General features: G+C 43.0%; 3 protein-coding genes across 6 annotated transcripts in view; 1 reads left to right on the plus strand and 2 right to left on the minus strand.

Moving 5' to 3' along the window:
* GSE1 (Gse1 coiled-coil protein) overlaps positions 1 to 15351 on the minus strand; it is a 439018-nt gene extending 423667 nt beyond the window's left edge. Inside the window, exon 1 of the mRNA XM_083513482.1 lies at positions 15236 to 15351. The gene's annotated coding sequence lies outside the window, so the exon portion shown is untranslated. The remainder of the gene's footprint in view (positions 1 to 15235) is intronic.
* Positions 1412 to 18261, plus strand: CIBAR2 (CBY1 interacting BAR domain containing 2). Its single transcript, XM_083512565.1, has 9 exons — positions 1412 to 1556; positions 4263 to 4497; positions 5109 to 5177; positions 5871 to 5972; positions 7800 to 8066; positions 12773 to 12877; positions 15380 to 15493; positions 16644 to 16745; positions 17389 to 18261. Exons 1-9 carry the CDS (start codon positions 1537 to 1539, stop codon positions 17515 to 17517), a joined length of 1143 nt encoding a protein of 380 aa, XP_083368691.1. The 5' UTR covers positions 1412 to 1536; the 3' UTR covers positions 17518 to 18261.
* Positions 18262 to 19982: 1721 nt separating this feature from the next.
* The window catches only part of LOC310711547 (meckelin-like), a 28474-nt gene continuing 26684 nt past the window's right edge, over positions 19983 to 21772 (minus strand). For all 4 annotated transcript variants that reach the window (XM_083513607.1, XM_083513606.1, XM_083513605.1 and 1 more), the window contains one exon: positions 19983 to 21435. In XM_083513607.1, the coding sequence (XP_083369733.1) occupies positions 21355 to 21435 (81 nt within the window). In that variant the 3' untranslated portion in view covers positions 19983 to 21354. The remainder of the gene's footprint in view (positions 21436 to 21772) is intronic.

Consider the following 21772-nt stretch of genomic DNA (forward strand, 5'->3'; position numbering starts at 1 on the left):
TAGGCGAAAAACCAAAAGGCTAGAAATTGCCAATTGGGAAAAATTCCTACCATGCCCCTTGCGGCGACAGACCGAAGTCCATAGCAAAGTCAAAGACCTACCTAAAGCCCACTTAAAGGGAGGGAGGGTGGGAAAACGTGAGGGCGAGCCGGCGAAAAGAGGGCGAGCCCCCTCAGCCCCGGCCCTAAATAGGACAGGCCTGGGCCCCCCCAGCCAGCTGGTTGGCTGGCTGGGGGGGGGCAGGCCCGGCCGGGATTCCCCTGCTCTCGCGGGGGCTGCAACCAGCCCCCGCTCACATGGGGTGGGCGTGAAGCCCGCAACCCCACCTCCTGGGCAAGCCAGAAGTGGCTTTGTACTCATGATGGTATCAGGGTGGTTATTGTTGCATCAGGGTGCTTTCAGATGACTTGTTTATTGAGTATTCACCCTGATTTGTTTGCATGGAGATTAGAGGAGGCTGGCTATTTAATGATCATTCACCCTGATTTGTTTGTGGGAAGGTTAGATGATGTTGTGTCAAAGCAATTGTCATCTCACACTTTCCACTGCACCTTCCCACTATCTTCTTTATCACAAAACATCCAATCTGTTGGGAAGCAGGTATGTTGCACAAGACCTCCCAGTTAGTCAATTGGTCTGAAAAGCTAAAGGACTTCAGCAGGAAGGTGCAAGACATGCACTGAATAGAAACAAAGCAGTATGTCTGTCCCAATGGTTTTCCAGGTACAAGCAGTATTGAAAGTGGAATCACATAATAGCACCCTGGTACCATCATGAGCACAAATCATTGTGAAAGCACAATAAAAAGGATGCTTGGAAGGGCCCGCCAACAGGCAGGGCCTTTTCAGTTGTAGCTCCAACTGTAGGGAATGCCTTCTCCATGGAAGCCTGCCTGGCAAAAGCACATTGCTTTTCAAGAAGCCCTTTCTGGAAATCACAGGTACTGAATGCCAGTTAATGTTTTTCTGCTATTCTGCTACTGTTTTGGGTTTCTCTGAAGAAAAGCAGTGTATAGATTTAAAAACACAAACAAATACATTTTAGTGGGTTTATGCAACAAATCCAACTGAATTATAGAACTAATCCAACCATGCTCTTGGAGATGCATGGAAATCTGGTCCAAACCATTCATTTCTCTGATAATCCTATTTGGAAAAAGTCTCATCTGAACTGCTAAGTACCCTGAATCAGAACCAAACCAGCACAGTATTTGCCATAATTAATAAAACAAATGACAATAATGGAACCAAAACAAACAAGTAATTTGATTCCCTAGGCAGTGTTACATTCAGCACGTTAGTCTAAACAAATACTCAGCTGGGCTGGGCTCCAGAAATAATCCTACTCCAAGAAACAGTTACCCTTGGAGACCATCACCCATCCTGTTCCCCTGGGCAATGCCTTTGTTGGTGGGGTTACTATACCAACTAGGCCTGGAGTGCCACCTGAGCAGAGCCTAGTACAGCTGCTCCTTCAATTCCACCAGAGCCCTGTTATTGCTGTAAATATTCTGAAGACCAGCTGATTCCTGCAAACATGAATATCATCCTTTCTCGGTAAGAAAGACTAGCTTGCTCTTTTTAGCAATGTTCCCATTTGCAGACTGATTTTAAACCTGCTCTTTAAGGTGCAGAACATTCAGGAAATGATGAGTCAGGGTGGCATGGGTGGCACTGACTGGAGTTTTTGTGATTAACATCAGCATTATTATTAACGCAGCAGCAACAACAGCACATATTACACAATACAGAAAAACATAAATCAGAAAGACAAGCCTTGGCCCCAAAAAGATTACAAGCTAATTTTTGACAAAGAAGGATGCAACAGAAAAATGGATGAATAGGACAAGCGACAGTTGCAAGGTATGAATGTAAGCCAATGCCACTGTTGTACTTTGGCTTAATTTCACAGAAGGAGGGGAAATAATCATGTTCAGGGGTATAAGAAGAAAAGCAAGAGTGTAGAAAGGTATTTGAGGCTGATTAAGAAGAAAGGTAGAGGGCCTAGAACAGGCATAGGCAAACTCCACCCCTCCAGATGTTTGGGACTACAATTCCCATCATCCTTTGCTAACAGGACCAGTGGTCAGGGATGATGGGAATTGTAGCCCCAAACATCTGGAGGGCCAGAGTTTGCCTATGCCTGGCCTAGAAAAAATGCAAAGCACTCCCCTTCACCAGCAAGACATGCACAGGGGATGCATAGATTGTTAAGTATAAGAGATATAAGATACACATGGGATAACGTACAAGGCTTAGGTAAATATGTATGGGAGAGATAAGCTTCTATGCAGGGGAGGATAAGCTACGTAGGCACAGTGACCCAAGACGATATGTACACAAGCATATGAAATATCCATGAGAGCTAAGTATGCACTGGGATAGGAAGATATACATCAGAGGGGTAGCTATAGGTTCATGGATGGTAGTAACTAAGCACAGAGGGCATAGGAAAATATGTACCAGAGGAAGTAGCCAAGCATGCTTGGAAGAGGGCAGGTAGCTAAGGAAACATGGAGCAGCCAAGCATAGAAGGCACAGGAAGAGACACATCAGAAGAGATAGCTATGAATGTACAGGAGAGGTCAGCTTGTACAGGGGAAGACAGGAAGCTGTCATTTACCCTGATGACAAAGATCCACCAATGGTAGACTGAATAGATGCTTTGCAGTAGTTCTTCAATTAAAGCCAATCAGCCTTCCTGAGAACTTTGGAAGAATGATAGCGGAGTGGGGAAGTGGGGGAGAGAAAGAATGTCTAGGGGAGAAGTATTTAAGAATAAAAGGTCAGAGCAGGAGGAACTTACCTCTAATCTACCTCAAAGCACCCCTGCTTTTGCAGCTCTAACTGCAGCCCAAAATCCAGCAGGCGAAGCTCTTTCTTGCATGCAGCTGCAGTACTGTGGAAAACCTCACCAGCTTAGATTTTTTGTGCCATGTTAGAAGAGCGATAGAAGACGACAAACCTAGAACTAGGGAATCAACAGAAGGAAAGAAATTTTTTTAAAAGAGGCCTGGGGATTTTTTTAAAAAAAAATAGCGCTGTGTGAAAAAGATGTAGGTGTCAGTGCCAAACAAGCCTCTCCATTAGGAAAGAAGTCCATAGATATGATACCACAATACAAAAAGGTATTTGCCTGACCTGGCTGCTACTCAACTCACCTGAGAGTGGAGAGCACCCGAAGGCCTGCTGCAAATAATAATCTCTGCACATGCGTAGGTAAATATGAGAGGGGGTAGTCTTTGACATCACCAGAAGAAGAAAAAATGAGGGAAGAAGAGAAACACAATGTCTACAGCTTACAGCACAACAAACTCATTTTCCCACACTGCACTTTAAGTCTCATTTGCACTTGCTGTGCACACCAGAGAGGGGACGGTGACATTTTCACCCGATGCACATTACCTAATTTGTTTTTTCAGGCCTGCAACTTCCTAACCCCAAAACATTTAATGAAGCTGTCATCTTTGCAAGGGCTGTTATGGCTAGAGTCCAGGTTCTTGAAGGATCATATCTTCCTGCCTGAGTGCCAGGGGTGCCAACTTGAATAGAATATTGGGGGGAGGCAGGTGAGCCCCACACTGCATATGATCACATGACATGGCACACACGCACCCATCAACTTTGGGGGGCCCTATGCTGGGTGCTAATATCCTCAGGGGAGTGAGTACCTTCTTTTGGTCCAATTAACATCAGAGGCAGAGCTGGTGGTGACATGAGAGACAGCCTTTTCTGCAGCTGCTCCTGTACTGTAGAATTGCCTCCCAAGAGAGGATAGACTGGTTCCCTCTTTGTTATCTTTCCACAGACAGGCTAATACTGCCCTGTTCAGACAATGTTGACAACTGGACCATTATCAGGACAATTGGTATTTTAATGTTGGTTATAAATGTGTTTTATTGTATTTTAACTATTTTTTAACTGGTAGGGTTTTTTTAGTTTGTATTTTAAAATGATGATTTTAGAAGGTCATAAGCTCCCTTGAACCCCAATTTGGGAGAAATGCAGGATATAAATATATTAAATAAAATGAATCTGCACTTGTACAACAGCTGTCTCGCAAATGTACACATGCCAGCTTAACTGTAGCTTACATTTTCAAACTGGATGGAAGCTGCAGGATACATGTAGATTATAGCTAACATCATGTTTACTCAGCTTCAAACACCAGCAGTGGGAGCACACTGAAGATGAAGTAAACAGGGTAATTGTGTGCATAGCCTTAAATAAATAAAAAAGCAGGAACTTGTTTCCCTTTTCCAGAGACACCCAAGTGAAGATAATGGAGAATATAGTCACCAATGCAGAGAAATATTTTGGGAAATTCTGCATTCTGATGGCTGCTTACACACGCAAGACTGCAAAGCTTCGAGACAAGTCAGACCTGCTGGTCAAGCAGCTGATTGACTATGGAAACACAGAGAATCCTGAGTTGCGGACCACTGTGAAAAACTTTGCTGAGGAACTGGCAAAGGTGCAGGATTACAGGCAGGCAGAGGTGAAAAGCTGACCTTGACAACCTAAATCCAGAGCTGTGGGTGTGCATGGAGTAAGAGCAAGGGAATATCCATTCTGTATTAAGATCAGAGAAAAGATAAAAAATTCCTTCCAGTAGCACCTTAAAGACCAACTAAGTTAGTTCTTGGTGCATGCACACGAAAGCTCATACCAAGAACTAACTTAGTTGGTCTTTAAGGTGCTACTGGAAGGAATTTTTTATTTTGACTATGGCAGACCAACACGGCTACCTATCTACTATCAGAGAAAAGATTCTTGTAGGAAGACTCTTTGCTACAAAAGACAAACACAGATATCCTCTCGAACTAATATTCTGGATGACTTGTTTTATTTGACCTTATCTGACAGAAGAACTGTGTTTTCATCAACTGCATAACTGACAGGGATCAAACAGGTGCAACCTGTTTATTATTGTTGTTATTATTAATTTATATACCACCCTTCATGTGAATAAGACAAGGTGATATACAGCATAAAAATACATAACATAACAAAAACAAATGAAAAAACCCCTAACGGTGCATCATGGTTGTCAATGTAGCAGTTCTTAAAATGTGTGCTTCCTTATGCTTGTCCTGCTTTCTCCATTAGGTGGAGAGACTGGAGGTGAAGGTTATTGCACCTCTGAAGATGTATGGGGTGCTCATCAAGCAAACTAGGGTAAGCAAATAATTTATTTTAAAAGACAACCCCACACCAAGTTCACTGTGGAATTGCAGTGACTTTCTAAACTAGGGCACAAGCTCATGCAGAAGCAGGTGTAGGAACATAGGAAGCTGCTTCTATTAGCTTTGACTGGTAAATGCTGCTGTGAGGTTGCTGCCTGGAGCTAACAGTCATTAACATGTTACACCTTTGTTGAAGCATCTGCACTGGCTGCCATAAGCTACCAAGCCAGGTTCAAGGTGTCTACTTGTTTACAAAGCTGTAAATAAATTGAGAGATAGCTACTTTAGACAATATCTCAGCCCTTACACCCCATGGCACAGAACCACCCCTGGTGGTACCAAGGACTCCTATATTTGCCTTCTGTCCAGCAATAGTAGGGTTTCCAGAGTTGTAGCCTATTTAACAAGAAATACATTATCAAATGAGATGAGACAAGCTCCCACAATCAGTTCTTTTGGATGCATACTTAAGACCTTATATTTCCCTAAGCTTTATCTAAATGAAATTTTTAATTATGGTCAACTGAGCATTTTCTGGTGTTGAACTGTTAACTGTATTATTTTTGTTGTACATTTTATACTTTGTTTTGCTTTTTTGAACAATGTTCTGATATTTTATAATGTGAGGGCTTTTAAAAATTTAAAATATACTAATAAAATTGTTGTATTTTGCTACATTAAACAGGCCGAGATTAAGAAATTCAACAAAGCCCGAAACAATGAAATAAAGCAGCTAGAGAAGTTGGAGAAGATCCGACAGAAGTCACCATCCGACCGACAGATGATTGTATCCTTGTCAGCATGTTGCTGCTTCAATCTCTTCCCTACTCCTGCAAAAACAGTCCTGGCTCCCCAGTACTGCAGATTTCTGGCATTCTTAATGCAGCTAGATCAGGAAGGCAAAGTTACAAGCCCTTGCTATGGGTGGCTTTTATTACAGTGAGGTTTTCTTCTGAGTGTTCCACAAAGCAGTGGAATTCAATGAAACCTATTGGAAACAGACATACACAGGGAAAACCGTCTCCTTGAATAAGGAAAAGCAAAATAGATTGTTGCAGGCTCACAATCAGCTCTCTGGAGAGGGAACTGGGGCCCCGATGAGATGAAAATAGTATGAATAATGCTCAGATAACAAGCATAGGTTTTGAAAGCACACACACCCTGCACTGCCCGCTTACTTCCTTGTCACAGAGCTGCAAACATGAAATTGGAGATCAAAACACATGACCCCTGGACATACCTTTTAGTAAGGGCATGCAAAAATTTGTGCCTCGAGTCTGTTGCTATGATAGGCTGCATCCTGGAATTTATTTACTTCACAAAGGTGAGAAAGCCCCCGCACATGTGCAGAGGGCCTTTCACCACTGAGTAATCAGTGCCACCTTAGAGCATCAACATCTTAGATTCTCCCCAAGCACCTTTTGATTTAGGCTATGTACACACCATACTTTTAAAGCACATTACTTCCCCCAAAGGATCCTGGGAACTGTCATTTGTTACCTTGCTTTGTTGTTGGCATCCATCTGTCTCAAGAGACCATGCAGTGAGGATCTGGGGGTCAAACCGCTGTGCTAACAGCACTGAAGTGACCACACTGATGCAAGCCTGGGCACTGTGTATGGAGGTCTTGGGCTGCCCAGATTACAAGACCCCCCTCTTGGCCTCACTGATGTAGTCCAAAGGAAAGCAAAGCAATATTTCTGACACCAGCTTGGCTGCCAGAGTTGCACGAAGGAGACGTACAAGGCGCCATCCAACCATCTTAGAGACTCCGTTCTGGATTTGTGTAAGATTTACTCCTTAGCCTTTTCTTCTTCAGAAGATATCCCACAAGGAAGCAGAGGTTTAGGATCAGAGTTTTCCTTCTTCTAGAAGAGCTACATTCCCAGTTTAACAAGCCCCTTCTTCCCCTCACTTCCATCTACAGCTTGTGCAGAAACTGCCTACTTGACCACTGGACCCACCACTGGTCTCATCCACTCAATTAGCTGGAGCCTGTATTTGCATGCAAGAAGAAGTCTGCAGGCTCAGAGAGGGTTTGAGACCCATTGGCTACCCTCACCTGGTTTAGAAGGCCAGTTAAAGCTGTTTCCTTGGATGTGGCCACTGTCACATGCTGACAGCTTCTAGGAGCCACAGGAGAAAGCTTAGTGCAGGGTGGAAACCAAAGGTGGACAGAAAACCCTAGAAGGAGCATGACGTGTCTCCCACCAGAGGTACAACCCCTCCCCCATCACCGCACACACCCATAATTTGTTAACAAATCTTAAAATTGTAGCTCTATGAGGAACAAACAAGAGTTCCCAGGTTTCTTTGGGGAAAGCCATGTACTTTAAATGTGTTTTAAATGTATGGTGTGTATGCAGCCTTAGATCTTGAGTGCAGGCACACTGCAGCAAACCCAATTCACTAGTCTTCATTATTCCCAGGGGCCCAGATTTGCCACCTAATTCCTTAAGGGTCTGATATTCTAATCTAAATATCCAAATAGCTTCCTAGCATCAGTATGTTTAAAACATCAGAGAGAAATGTGAGTCCTCTTATTTCATGAAACATTCACCCAAAGGGGAAATAAGTCCTGTGTTGGTGAAAGAAGCAAAACACCATAATCCAGGCAGCTCACAAAAAGATTTCCCTCTTTTTCCTCCTTCCCTTGGCAAAAGATATTTTAATCAAGAACTTCTTCAAAAACTATCCCTTTTCTTCCAAAGGGAGAAGCTCTCAGCAGCAAAATCCTCAGGAAGATTCTCAAGGGGAGGAGAGGAAGCTTGACATTCTCTTAATCCCTGCTGTGCTAAACTCAACTGCTGAGAGAGCAGCCATAAAACAAGGGAAAGACAGAAAGATGCCGGAGGCAGCTGTGGAGCAATCTTCCAGGGAGGTAGAAGAGCTCTCTCTCTCTCTCTCTCTCTCTCTCTCTCTCTCTCTCTCCCTCCCTCCCTCCCTCCCTCCAAGAGGCACACAGAAGATTGTGTGGGCCAAAATGCTGTTTCTTCCAGGAGACAATCCTGCACATTTGAACTGAAAAGATTAAACTGCATCCTCCTTCCCACCCTATTACCAAATTCTCAAACTTATGGACTCAAGGCTCACAGCCATTTAGCAGAGTCCAGCAGCTTATTGAACATTTGGCAGAATATTTTTATTTATTTGAAGCATTTTTTATCCCATTATTTGACTTAAAGGGGTCCCATCTCTTCCTCTGATAGAGCTTGATAGAATACAGAGCTGCCAGGCGACAGTTGAGGGTAGAGCCAAATGAGGCTGGTGTCTCAGAAGAACTGATGGATTAGCCCTGTTTCCCATCTCTCTAATAACAGCTTGATGGAATGGCTGGCACCAGAAGAAGGGAAGACCAAAAGGAGCTTGCATGTCCCCCCACCCCTTACCTGACTCATCTTTTCAGTGGTACCAACTAGCTGCCATATGTTGAGCTCCGGACCTAGACTCATTTCGCCTATTCTGCCCCTCAGGGAGCTCTTTAGAAGAAACACACCAACTAGGTGTCTCTTGTCAGCACAGATCTTCTAGAAAATCGGTGTGAACAACTATAATGCCTGATCCCCTGGGTCATGCCAAGAGTGTCACATGTGCAATATAGAGGCAGCATAGTCTGTGCACATCAGAGAGGAAGGAATATCTTCACTTGATGCACATTACCTGATTTATTTCCTCCTGCCTGTAACCCTGCCAAACTCCTATTCAGTAAAGCTGTCATATGTGCATGCACCATAAACTGTGCATGCTCAATGGCTGTCTCTCAACGTACACACTCAGCTTACCTCTAGCTAGCATATGTTTTGAAACTGGATGGAAGCTGGATTGAGGGGGGGGGGACACCAAACAGCAATATTCTCAAGAAACTACAGGATGCATACGGATTGTGGCTAATGCTACATATGTTCAGCTTCAAACACTGGAGCCAGAGTAAATTATAATACATGCACAGTAGGTGATATTGATGTCTCATGCCCCACACCCTTTCTTTCCCCTCAGGGAAGGCCACAGTTTCTGTGATCTACTAATGGATTTGACTGCCCTCTGTTGCTGAAACTGAACATGGGCCTCTCTCACCACAAACCACTACCAAAATCTGTCTGTACAAGAACAAAGAGTTTTGTGGCACATTAAAGATTAAAAACTTAAGCTGGAAGTCTTTAAGGTGCCATAAGACACTGCTGCTTTTGCTGCAACAAGCTAACAGGACTACCACTCCAGAAACCACTTTTGTAACAAATATTATGATGGCTTAAAGAGGGACCAGAGGGTATCCAGGCAAGTCAAGTGTATCCAGCTTATAAAGATTGACGCATGACCGCACACATGCTCATCACCCCAGACCCAGAAGTGGCCCAAACATAGGGGCAGGACGGGGGCCATGTGGGCTTATGCATGCTCCACTAACACATGGGGGTGGGGCAGGAACGCAAAGCCTGCACAAATGGAGAGTTGCCTGTATGTGAAATTTATCCTCTTCAATAGCCTCTAGCTTGAAATCCTGCTCAGGATCCTGCCTCCTGTTTCCCATATGTCACAAAGTCTTGTCCTTTCTGTCACAAAATGCCTATCTGATGAACAGTCTGGGAATAACTAAGTACGTTGATAAAAACAGTCTGGTTTGTTTTTTTGAAGACTGAAGAAAGTGTCTGCTTGCAGGCTTCCCAATGGGGTATCTGGTTGGTCACTGTGAGAACAAAGTGCTGAACTAGATGAGCCTCTGGCCTGATCCAACAGCCAGACTCTTCTTGTGTTCTTTTAGCAGTGCCTCAGTCAAGAAGGCACCAACAACTCAAACTGGTATTTCTTTGCTCCCCTTTTGATTTTTTCCCCTTAACTCTTATACTCAGTCACAGGTAAGGGATTAGATCACCACTGTGTGTACGTTAACATGCAAGTTGAAGTGAAGGCATAAGTATGAACACTGGCATCCACAGCTACCATTCCCCATTTGCTCTAGAAAAGTTGGCTACAAGTGCAACAGTAAGAGCATTCACACCATCAGTTTAAGCACTGGCATTCTGCTGGCACTACTTCTGGGTAAGTTCTTATACTATAGCATTTGCGCTTGACTTCAGTCTGTTCGAGAAGCACACTGGAGCAGAGTTTTACATTTCAGACTTCACATGTATTTGTAAATAGTTCCACTGATTTCAGAGGGATTAGGGACTGACTCACAGACAAGATATATATTGTGACTCGCAGCACAATTCCTGCAGCACCGCCAGCAAAAAGCATGGATCTTGATCCAGCTTCATTTGCTCACAACTTATTGTGCACAGCAACAAATGGCAGAAGACAGAGAAATGAATCTCCATCCATATCAAGAAATGCACCCAGCCAGTTCAAAGGACTCAGGCCTAGCCCATACATGAAGCAGAATTACATTGACCAGAAATAACAGTGCACGGGACAACTTCAGACTTCACAATGGTAAATCACACTTTTAATCCTCTCCAATAGACAAAAAGCATTGTTGGGTTCTTCCCTGAAAAACTAGCTTTTCCCTGCCCCATACATGTGTGTATGTACATTTCCCCAGTAATCTTTACAAAAGCCTAATAAAGTAGGCACTATATTGTAGATAGGGTGGTAAACATGCTTAAGGGCCCCTAGTGAATTCATGGCTGCTGAAGTAATTTTGAAAGGACATCCTATTTTACATTTTACAGTGGTATCTATGACGTTGTACTAATTCTCATAGGCCAGGACTCAGAAATATTTATGCCACTGCAATCTTAAAATATTGGTGGAGCAGATTTCAGTTGTACTCCAACAGTAAATGAAATGCATTTGAGATGACATGCGCAGATTCTCATGACCCATGCAACACAAATTATTTCCCTATATTTATATTATGCTGCAATCAGTGAGACAGGGCCCTATAATTATGCTCCGCCAAATCCGGCAAAACTCCAAAGCATTCACAGTAGGATATTTTATACACAAAGGTCAAGCTTCTATTCTCCCATAATCAGGGGAGGGAGGTCGCTTAAAAAGAGAGTGAGTAACAATTACTTAAGCCCTTGCAAAACTTTGGCAGAATTACCACCTTGCAAATAAATGTACATAAGTGTCCATGGAGAGTGATACATTTATCCTGTCAGGCGTCGCTCATCTGAGTGAATGCCTTCCTGATAAGCAAGAGTGACTCACTGTGCTCTGCTGGTCCAGAAGTCACACACCACTTGTTTACAACTGTATCTTAAATAGCACTTCTTGTCGTAAATCTACTTTGCCTAGTTGCATCCAACACTCATCAGGGTTCTAACAGCTCACAGCAAGGCAGTGCTGAGTGGAAGCTGATTTAGCTCATCAGCAACCTACAGCGTCTATTCTACACAAATACTTTGGGAAAGAGGAGTTGGTGCTACCAAAATCTGTTGGGACTGATCTTACCATGAAGCAACTTGAAGCAGATGCTTCCTGAAACAGATTTCACAGGAGGCGTATGTTCCTCAGGATAAGGCCGAAGGCTTGTTTTCCTACACTGGGAACAGTTCAGCATTAATCCTTTTTTCTTTCTTTTGGCCTACAAATCAACCTCTCCCTGCAATGCAAAGCTAAGCCCCTTATCTGTTCACTGCCTTCCAGTGTTACCTGCTAGAGGGATCTTTCACAGTGCAATCACACACATTCACACAACTTGCTGCAGCAATGTAAGTTTTGGATTACCTAAAGCATAACCCAATGAGCATATAAATGAAGAATTAATTTATGCCCTTAATAAGTGAATGCCACCCAGGGCTCATCTGGGAGGAAGGCTAGGGTATAAATTTAAATAATAATAATGTGCTTCAAAGTTATTAACAGTGATGGCCATAAGGTTTGCAGAAAGCAACTTTTCCTGGGCAATTCCCACAACAGAACACATGGCCATGATTCCCTGTTTCACTAGCAGGGAGGGCAGATCACACAATACATTTAAAGTATATCCAATGCACATTTAAAGCATTGGCTAAACTGATGGAAGCTGTCAAGACCAACTACAACAAAAGATACAATGAAATTCAGCATCACTGGGGCAGCAACATCCTGAGGCCAAAGAATCTGAGGAACTGTAGTTTGTTAAGAGCGCTGGGAATTGTAGCTCGGGGAAAACTATAGTACACAGGATTGAGGGAAGTCATGTTTGTTGGGTATGCATGAAATATGTGATGTGCATCTGCCTAAAGATCCTCTGTCAGTGAGACAGGTAAAGGTAAAGGGACCCCTGACAGTTAAGTCCAGTTGTGGACGAGTTGGGGTTGCGGCGCTCATCTCGCTTTACTGGCCGAAGGAGCCAGCGTTTGTCGGCAGACAGGTCTTCCGGGTCATGTGGCCAGCATGACTAAGCCGCTTCTGGCGAAACCAGAGCAGCACACAGAAACACTGTTTACCTTCCTGCTGGGAAGGCACGTCAACGTGCTTTCAAACTGCTAGGTTGGCAGGAGCTGGGACCGAGCAACGGGAGCTCACCCTGTCGCGGGGATTTGAACCGCCGACCTTCCAATCAGCAAGCCCTAAGCTCAGTGAGATACTCAGGACTAAAAGGTAGGATACTTAAACCACAGCCTCATAGCTTAACATTACGTCCCTGTCTTTGCCTAGGCCGAGTCTCAAGTACATAAAGCCTCTGTCGATGCGAACCGAACTACACAACAGCTTGAAGAGACCATGGATGAGTTTCAGAAGCAAAAGCTAAAAGATATTCAGGTAATAAGGACTTCTTAGTGGGTAATCATAACATGAGAGGCTTAAGGTTGCAATCCTACGTCCACGTACTTGGGAGGAAGCCCAGCGAGATGGGCGGGGTATAAATAATAAATAAATAATTATTATTCTTATTATTATCATCATCAAACTTAGTGGGAAATTTGCATGTCAGAGATGAACTTTAACGTGTGGATACCACAGTTGCTGAGAGCAATAAAGATGATTATTTGGGGGGAAATGGGTTTTCTTTCAGAAAAGCCCGTCTAATTTTTCACCTCCTTTTCTCAAAAGCTCATAGGATTGTGACCACCACCTTTATCGCCCAGGCTGGGAAGTACTATTTATTTCTACTCTGCTAATCAATCAAATTCTGGAATTAATAAGAATGAAACATAATATAGTGATGTGGAATGCAAATTACTCTGGTGTCACAGAAAAGGAGGGAAATCTATGATAACACATATTAATTTAAATGGAAAGTTTAAAACAGGAATAGAGAACCCGTGAACTCCCAACTCCTAGTCAGCATGGTCAATGATTATTATGGGAATTGTTCTCCTGTATCATATGGAGGGCCAAAGGTTTGTCATCCTGGTTTAAAGGTAATGACAATGTTTTGAATATGATTAAATTTTTGATCTGGCAAAATAAGGATTGAAAACACAGAAGTGTGGCATAGCCTCATTCACTCCCATTTTATAATCTATCTCCAGGGGTTGCCAATAGCAAACCAGAGGTTTGCCCTGGTGCCCACAAAATCCCTGAGATGAACACACACACACATTGCCTCCTTTGATGTAAGGTGACAAGTATGGTTACCCCTTTCCCTCCTTGAACAGTATATAGAGCTGAAGGAGAAAGTTGAAAGAGTGACAGCTCTATGAACTTTTCAAAGCTCAGGTCAGTACCTGAGCAGATGACTAGAAAGCAGAGCAACTAAGAGAGGGTTGGAAGGAAAGGTAAGTGATCTTGGGGATAGGTGGAGGGAGGAGGAAAAATAAGCAGCAAGAGGGGAGAAAGTGGGGTGCCACAGAAATCAGGAAAGAGTGTCAGAGAAAGACAGACAGACAGGGAGAGAGACAGAAATGGTGCACACATGCATACACAAACATGCATGTTTGTTCCAGTAAAATGGATTCACTTGAAACTGCATACTTTTTTCACACACTTCCCATCAACCAACAAATCACATCTGTCTCCATTGACTAAACCATAAAAATCACAGAACTTCTGTCTTCCAGCATTGCTGTGGCACAAAAACATGGATCCTCATAATTATTTAAGGGATCCCATCAAAACCACAATTAAATAACAAGGGTCTTTGCTGTCTATATATGAATTTTGTGATTTGTTAGTGGTTTTGCTGTGTCATCCTATGTAAAAAAAACATAAAGATCTATGAGCATCTGTGCCTTAGATAAATGTTTCCATAGCGCTAGAAAACACCCTGTCTGAGAGTTTTACTGTCCATTCTACCACTTTATGTTTTACTTGATAGTGGGGGGGGGGAGGGATCCATGTAGAATCATGCAAATTTAAGAGGACCAATTTTAAGTCTGCTTGATCCAACTTTTACCCAGACTCCATGGAAGAGCAAATAAACTTTTCCAAGGAATCTCAGTAATAATCAGATCCAGTAGAATCAATGCATGTGCACACATACGCTTTCTCACTTCCTGTCTCCCTGGGAGTGAGAGGGTAAACCTGGCACTAGGAGAAAATAAGCAACTGGAGTGGGTGGTGCCCACAACACACTCTCAAACTTCCAGATGTGCCCATGGGGTCCAAAAACCTTGGCAACCAAAATGAAGTCTCGATTATTTTCACAGACAAAAAATTAGTTGGGTGCTAATTACCTTTCCCCTTTGCCAGAAATGAAGTTTTAAATGAAGTTACACAAATTGAAAATGAATTGAAAAGCTAAACTGAAAATGGAATGTGCATTATTCTCTCCAGAGAGTATTAGATCTATTAGATCGTTCTAGTAAGCTTGCAAATAAATGCATAAAATGGATAGAAGCAGTGCTTCTTTTTTTAAGGTGTTGGTACTCACCATGAGGTTGTTACAGTAAATGCCACACTTTTAACATTTGGAGGAAAAACAGTGCCGGTACGGCCCTTGAGTACCCCCATATAAAAAAAGCACTGGATAGAAGCTCTTACATCTTTTGCCATTTATTTACTCTACCTTCCATACTTCTGAAGTGGTTGTATCAACACAAAGAATATGACTGCTTCAAGCAAGAATTAGTGTGTATTCCATTGTGATTTTTTTTTTTTTTACTTCCAATTTTCTGTTAAACAACGAGACTCAAACACCTTAAGAGGAGGGGAAAGTGCATTCATAAAATGGCTTACCCCAGCCTGTTCAAAAGAAGAGAAAACCGGCACTTTCTGTGGTTGAGGTCTCAAGATTCCTCACGCAGCAAGGTCACTTTGTCGGGGGGCTTCACAAACCAAGTTGAGGGTAATGTCAAGATGTACTGTCTCCTTTCATTACAGAAGATCTTCTTGGACTTTGTCACCATTGAGATGACCTTCCATGCAAAAGCCCTAGAGGTCTATTCCAATGCCTTCCAAACCCTTGAAAGCTATGACGTAGAGAAAGATCTGGAGGTAGCTGAATCTGTGAAATAATACAAAAATGAAATTCACTCATAACAGAGTAAATTAAAAATTGCTAGCTATCTTTTGATTTAGAAAACACAAATCTAGGAGGGCCAATCTAGGAGGCCATAGGCCCTGCTCCCTCTGAAGAGGACCTGAGGCCTGTCCAAACCTGCTAGGCCTCTCTGAGAGGGCCAAGGCCTCTCCCTCCCCACCACTATGAATATGCTCAGTGTCATAAGGAAGCAGAAGAAGCCTAGTTTTCACTGAGGGAAATACCGTAAATAAATAAACCTGTACCTGGCCTATATATACCTCTTCAGACAGTAGGTTGGGGTTTTGTGACTGAAAGTTAGTTCCTCAAGCTTCGGCAAACAGAAAGCTAAAATGCTACAGAAAGTTTGCACACACATGCCATACTTATAAAGCACATTAAAAGCACATTCCCACAAGTGAGAGAATTCTAGGAACTATCGATTGTTAGGGATTCTGGGACTTGTATGTTGGGACTTGTAGCTCTGTGAGGAGTAAACTACAATTCCCATGATCCTTTGCTTTGTGTGCAGGGGGGGGTGCTTTGCAAAGGTATAGTCATAGTGTGTAAGCAGCCTATGTCAAGATTTAAAAACAAAATAAATTGCATGTATGTCTGGAGTATTCAGACATGAGAGCCCCATCAGCACTCATTTTGCGCACAGGATTAGCCCCTCAGTGGCAAGTAGGCCACAGCACCTAGGACTGGAGTGACAGCCATCTTGTTACTGACACGTTGCAGCAGCATTCACCAGCCTGTTCCCCTCCAGATGTTTTGGTCCCATCAACTGAAGCCCACATGGCAGGTGGGAATTATAGTTCAAAACAGTGGGGGGGGGGTACCTGGTTGGTGAAAGCTGTATTACACTTGTTCTCCTTACCAGGAAGGCAAAACAGGCAGGCTCCAAGCAGCTGACTGTGACCAGATATCACCTTGGTTACCCAGTCACACCATTGTACTTTAATTAGTCAGTGTATTGGCAGAGGCCAGATCACTAATGCCTATTGATCATTGTAGCACCTTTGTTATATCACACATGCATGATTTTCAGGTCTCCAGGTAGGGACTGCTAACAAAATTTGGCTGTGTGATAATTGCCCTAAATAGGATTTCTTGCCTTGCTAGGATTTCAGAGCAAAAATACACATCGCTTCTGGAACCTTCCATGAGGCGAGACCAGACACTACAACAACAAGCCAATCTACTGCCCTCCCATGGTCCACACAGGTGAGAAAGCAGAGTTATTACTGTAATAAGTGAGCTTTGATTCAAAAACCAGCTACTTTGCTGAGTAAACATGGTTAAGATTGCACGGGAAGTGAAAAATTGAACTCACAAGTCCTTGTACAGCACTCTGTCCACTATAACACACTGGTGGTAAACTACTTCAGACTGCTGGTACTCACATGACTCCGCATTCCCTGTATTACTAGTAATTTGCAGAAGGAAGTCCTGAAGCTTGGTCTATGGTATTCTACAGTCTACAATCTGTAGTAGTCTACTAAGGAAATGGCATACATGCAACCATCACTTGGCACTATAGTCCAGGGGTGGCTAACCACCAGCCTGGGGGATTATATCCAGACCCTGAAGCAGTTCTTTTTTTTTTGTCCCCACCCCACAAGACTACATGAGTCTGGTGCAGCTAAAATAATTTATTCTAAAAGTAGGCGACAGTGGAGTGGGCAGAGAGGTTTAAAGCTTTACTACCAGCCCAGTCCTCTGACATGGGTCACATCCACACCATGCAAAAATCACCTATCGGCTCCTTAACAAGGACACAAGGGACCCTAGGCATGCCTCTGTTTGCAACATAATCATCCTTAGACTGGCTGGAAGGATAACCATTGTCACACCTTTCCATTTCCAGAGCATCCGAAGCACTCTTCAGAAGCTGGAGCTAGTGGAGAGTGATAAGGAATCTGAAGGGGACCAGCTGCAAGATTTAAGGGATGCTGAATACACCCAGATTCAGTGGGTAACCAGCAGAACTACATGAGACCAACTGTCTTGATTAATGAAGCTGTGCTGGATTTATTTATCTACTCCCTGGTTATGCTTTACATTTTCATGCAGGTTTCCTCCAGATCAGAAGTGGACACTGAGTCCAACAGCATCTGCCAGGTACTGCAAGCTCCCATCAGCCCCAACCATCACAGCCAATGATCAGGGATGATGTGAGCTGCAGTTCGGCAATATGCCTAATTGACCATGCTGATTACCCAGATCAACACCTACCACTCCTTCTTCAAACTTGAGATTTAAAATAAAATAGAACATTAACTTTCAATCTCTAATTCAATTTTTAAATGGCTTGGGCAGAAGATAGGAACATAGTGCAATCCCACTTGCAAAGTTTCCTGTTCATTCAGGAGGACTAGAAGCTTACGATGATCACAAACCCACATATCATTTGTACATCAGATGTATATAGACAGCTCAGCAGAAAAGTACATTTGCAGTTCAGGTGTCGTTATCAGGAGTGGCCACCCCATACTGCATTGCCCCTGCCTGAAGAGGTACAGCCCATTTCTTATTTGAAATTTTGCCACCTCAAATCACTGGGCTATTTCAAAGCAAATAATTATGTTTAAACTCTCTCGTCCACAAGTTTATTTTCCATATGATAGCGACCATCACAACATCCTGCAACAGTGAATTCCATAGTTTAATTGGTAGCTGTGCACGTTCCATTTCCAATCAGTGTCCCTGACCTTGCCTTTCCCAGTTTTTAGTGTTTTGGGAGGGGAAAGATAATTTATCCTTTTTCGCTCTCTCTGTGGTCTGTAATTCACACTTGATGACGTACTTTATCTGAGCAAAATAAAATGTGCCACATTGGATTGTGATTTAGTGATTTGTCAGAATTCTGAGGCCAGTGTCTCAGATGAGCCATTAAGTGTCATTGAGTGGGTGGAGGATGCTGATGATTGCCTGTTATTGGGCACATTGTTAAGATGTTTTAGTAGAAGAGCTATATATTTTCAGTGCAAGTAAGAGAGAGTTCAGATAGAATAAAGAGTACTGTTGTTTTCTCTCTTTTTGTGGTAACTTGTTTTACTTCCGAACCTTCTTTTTGAATAAAGAAAAAGTTAAGAAGGGCCAAACTAGATATGGTAAGTGCGTTAGCATAGAACACACCAGAGTGTTTGTTGTTTCAATAAAGGGGGAAAATTCTATCAGGACCACAATACAGCATTCGAAAAGAGGTTTCTAGTGAGATATGACCCCTCCAAACCTATTTGCTTGCACAAAGCTTAAGCAAACATTAGACCATATCCAATCTTTATTGAGCATCCATTCTGATTTGTTTGTGGAGCTGTTAAATGACCATGAGCATTCATCCTGAGTTACTCGTGGGGTGTTTACATGTCTTCGTGTTAATCCTTCCTTCATCCCACACTTTTCAATACATTTCCCTGAGACTTTCCAAACTGCAAAAAGTCCTCCCAACCCCAAAGTGGATTTATGGTGCTAGGGCAGCAGATCAATTTAACCCACTTTAAATGCACAAACCTATAGTTCTGGTTTACAGTTGAATTGCTCCTGCAAAATGCTGACAAGCCCGGAGGTGCACTAAATCACATGGCCAAATTCAAAGACAACCACTCAGCTGTGTGCTTTTATTCTGTTCCTAGTTTGGGGTAAAGACAGATTTTAAGCTATTTCCCCTGCAAAGCTCAGCAGCAAACTCTGTTCGCGAGACCTCCCCCCCCCCCCCAGTAACAGCCATTAAAACTGGCCCATTCATTCTGTGGGCTGCTGTGCTCAATAGTGCAGTAATTTAGAATCATTCTCGAGACAAAAGGAGATTAATTTTGTCTTTAGCAAATACCAACCTGTGATGTGCCGTGAAGCACACACAGGGCCCTAATATACACATACACAGCAGTCCAATAAGTTACTATCATTATTAATTTATACGACTGAATCAAAGTATCAGCCTTTCCCACCTCCTCTGGGAAATAAGACCCCCAACTTGCTATGCTGCACACCAGTAGCAAATGGGCTGTGACTCCACGAGGATTTCATGTTCATTATTTTAAGCAGTGTCAAGGACACTGGGACTTGAACAAAGAACCTCAGGTCAGAGTTGTACTAAGTCAGACTATTTACCTATCTAGCCTGGTATTCTGTGGATCTCCAGTGTCTCATGCAGAGTGTTATTTCCCCATCAGCTGCTATGTGATTATTTTAACTGGAGATGCAAAGGGCAAAATCTAGGACCTTCTGTGTGCAATGCCCACCATGAGTTATGATCCTTCCTATATTAGTATGTGCTCAGGTCCTATTCAGCAAAGGTGGATTCAGTAGCAAATGACCCAAACAAGCACCTGAACTTGTGTGTGTGTGTGTGTGTGTGTGTGTGTGTGTGTGTGTGTGTGTGTGTAAGGCTGAGAAGCTAACTATTACTCTAAATGTATCCAACAACTATCCAGCAGCTGAAACAAATAACACAAAAAGTTCACATTCACTTGTAATGCTGATGCCAGCATTACGTCATAATCTTTTTAATTTTAAAGAAAATGTACAACATCAATGCCTAGTAAACAAATGGTACGTGTGCCAGAGTGTTTGTAAGGGACTGTGATCAGATCCATGTGCACAAATCAGCTCATACAAGTATAAATCGTGAAATGCGCTACAAACGTGATTTTTAAAAACTCAATGTGTTGTTGTTGGCATCTGTCTATTTCAGGATACAATGGAGAAGTGTGCCTTTGAGGGTGAAATCAAACAACTGGAAGGTTACACTGCCTGCTTTGGCTGTAGAGACTGATGTGGGAGAGTCATGTTTTGTTGAAGCCGGGACAACTCAATGTATTAAAACACTGAATTAATTGGAGGGGGGAGAGCTGAAGATATTCCTTGCCTGGGACACCATTTTAGACACTGCCCTTTAGACACAGAAGAGAATGGTGTTGTGTAAAACTGGGCACCTGAGATTGGCTGGTAGGAGCAGGCCTTTAAGACTGGCCAGCCATATGTGCTTACAAGTGTAATTTAAAGCTCTCACACACAACTCCAGTTGTGGCTAAACTTTTTCATACCAAGGGCTGCATCAACACATGGTCAGTCCTTCAGGGGCTGCATGCCAGAATGTGTGACCAAAGTGTAAAAGTCAATATACTTCTAATACTACTACTAAGATGAAGAAGGGAAACATTGCAAAAACATTGCAGGGCGAGTAAGATAAGAAAAACAACTGTTAGCCTCATAGAATCAGAGCAAGGGATCCATGGGAGCAGTCATTAAAAAAAATATGTTTTTAAATAATCAATGTTGTGGCTGTTGAGCCACAAAAAACTATTATATGCAGCCCATGAATCATGTTTAAGCCACTCTGCTGCAGACCAACCACTACCTTCTGTTCAGCAACTGATTGCAGAGCCCATGGTCTGTGATTGTTTCTGTCCTGTTGGAACATGCAGGAGCGCAGTATTGGTGTTTTGTTTCATTTTGCTTTTTTACCAATTCACACCCACTAGTGCTGAAAATTTCAAGCCAAGAATTGCTAAGGCCCATGTGTGCTGGGAAGCCATACAACTTAAAATAGGTATGTGAGGATTTACTGTCACTTCATTGCTACTTTGGGAAAGATGCATGGCCAATGCTCAAAGGCACTTATGCTACTTCACATGCTTTGGCACTGAACTTTGACAGCAAGAACAGATTCCCTGGGCAAAGTTCTGTAATTCATATCAAAGACGTGCATGCCACAGTTCTGGGGCTGAACAGATAAGGTGTCCTAAATGTTTCACTACATCTTCAATTAGCAGCTGCAACCCCACAGCTAGGGAATGTAGATTCAATATTAACAGCTTGTTGTTCAGTTCTAGATTAGGAATTGCTTCTCCACCAAGGTTTTCTCAGCCAAGTTCCTCCTTCCAAGTGTGTCGCGAAGCATCTTCACAAACTGAAAGTCAAAGTAGTGCAATAAAGACACATGTCTATTGCGAAGGTACCCAAACTGTGACACATGGAGCACCAGTGGTCTACCAACTGCATTCAGGTGGCCCATGGTGTGTCTGCGGATTTTTGGTTAAAATGGGAGGCAATACACCCATCACATTAAACATGTTCTTGGTTTTCTCCTGTGTCCAGGGGTGTCTTGCCCATAGAGGTTAGTGGCGTGGGGTGCCAGGGTGCCAGATTTTGGAGGGTGCCACAGGCTGAGTGTCCAGGAAGGAGAGTCAGGGCGTGCTCCCTTCCCTGCTCTGGGCAGTCCACTCCTCTCCTCTCAGCTGCCCATT

Source organism: Podarcis liolepis, assembly GCF_965112155.1.
Source record: "Podarcis liolepis genome assembly, chromosome: 7".
Classification (NCBI taxonomy): Eukaryota; Metazoa; Chordata; class Lepidosauria; order Squamata; family Lacertidae; genus Podarcis; species Podarcis liolepis.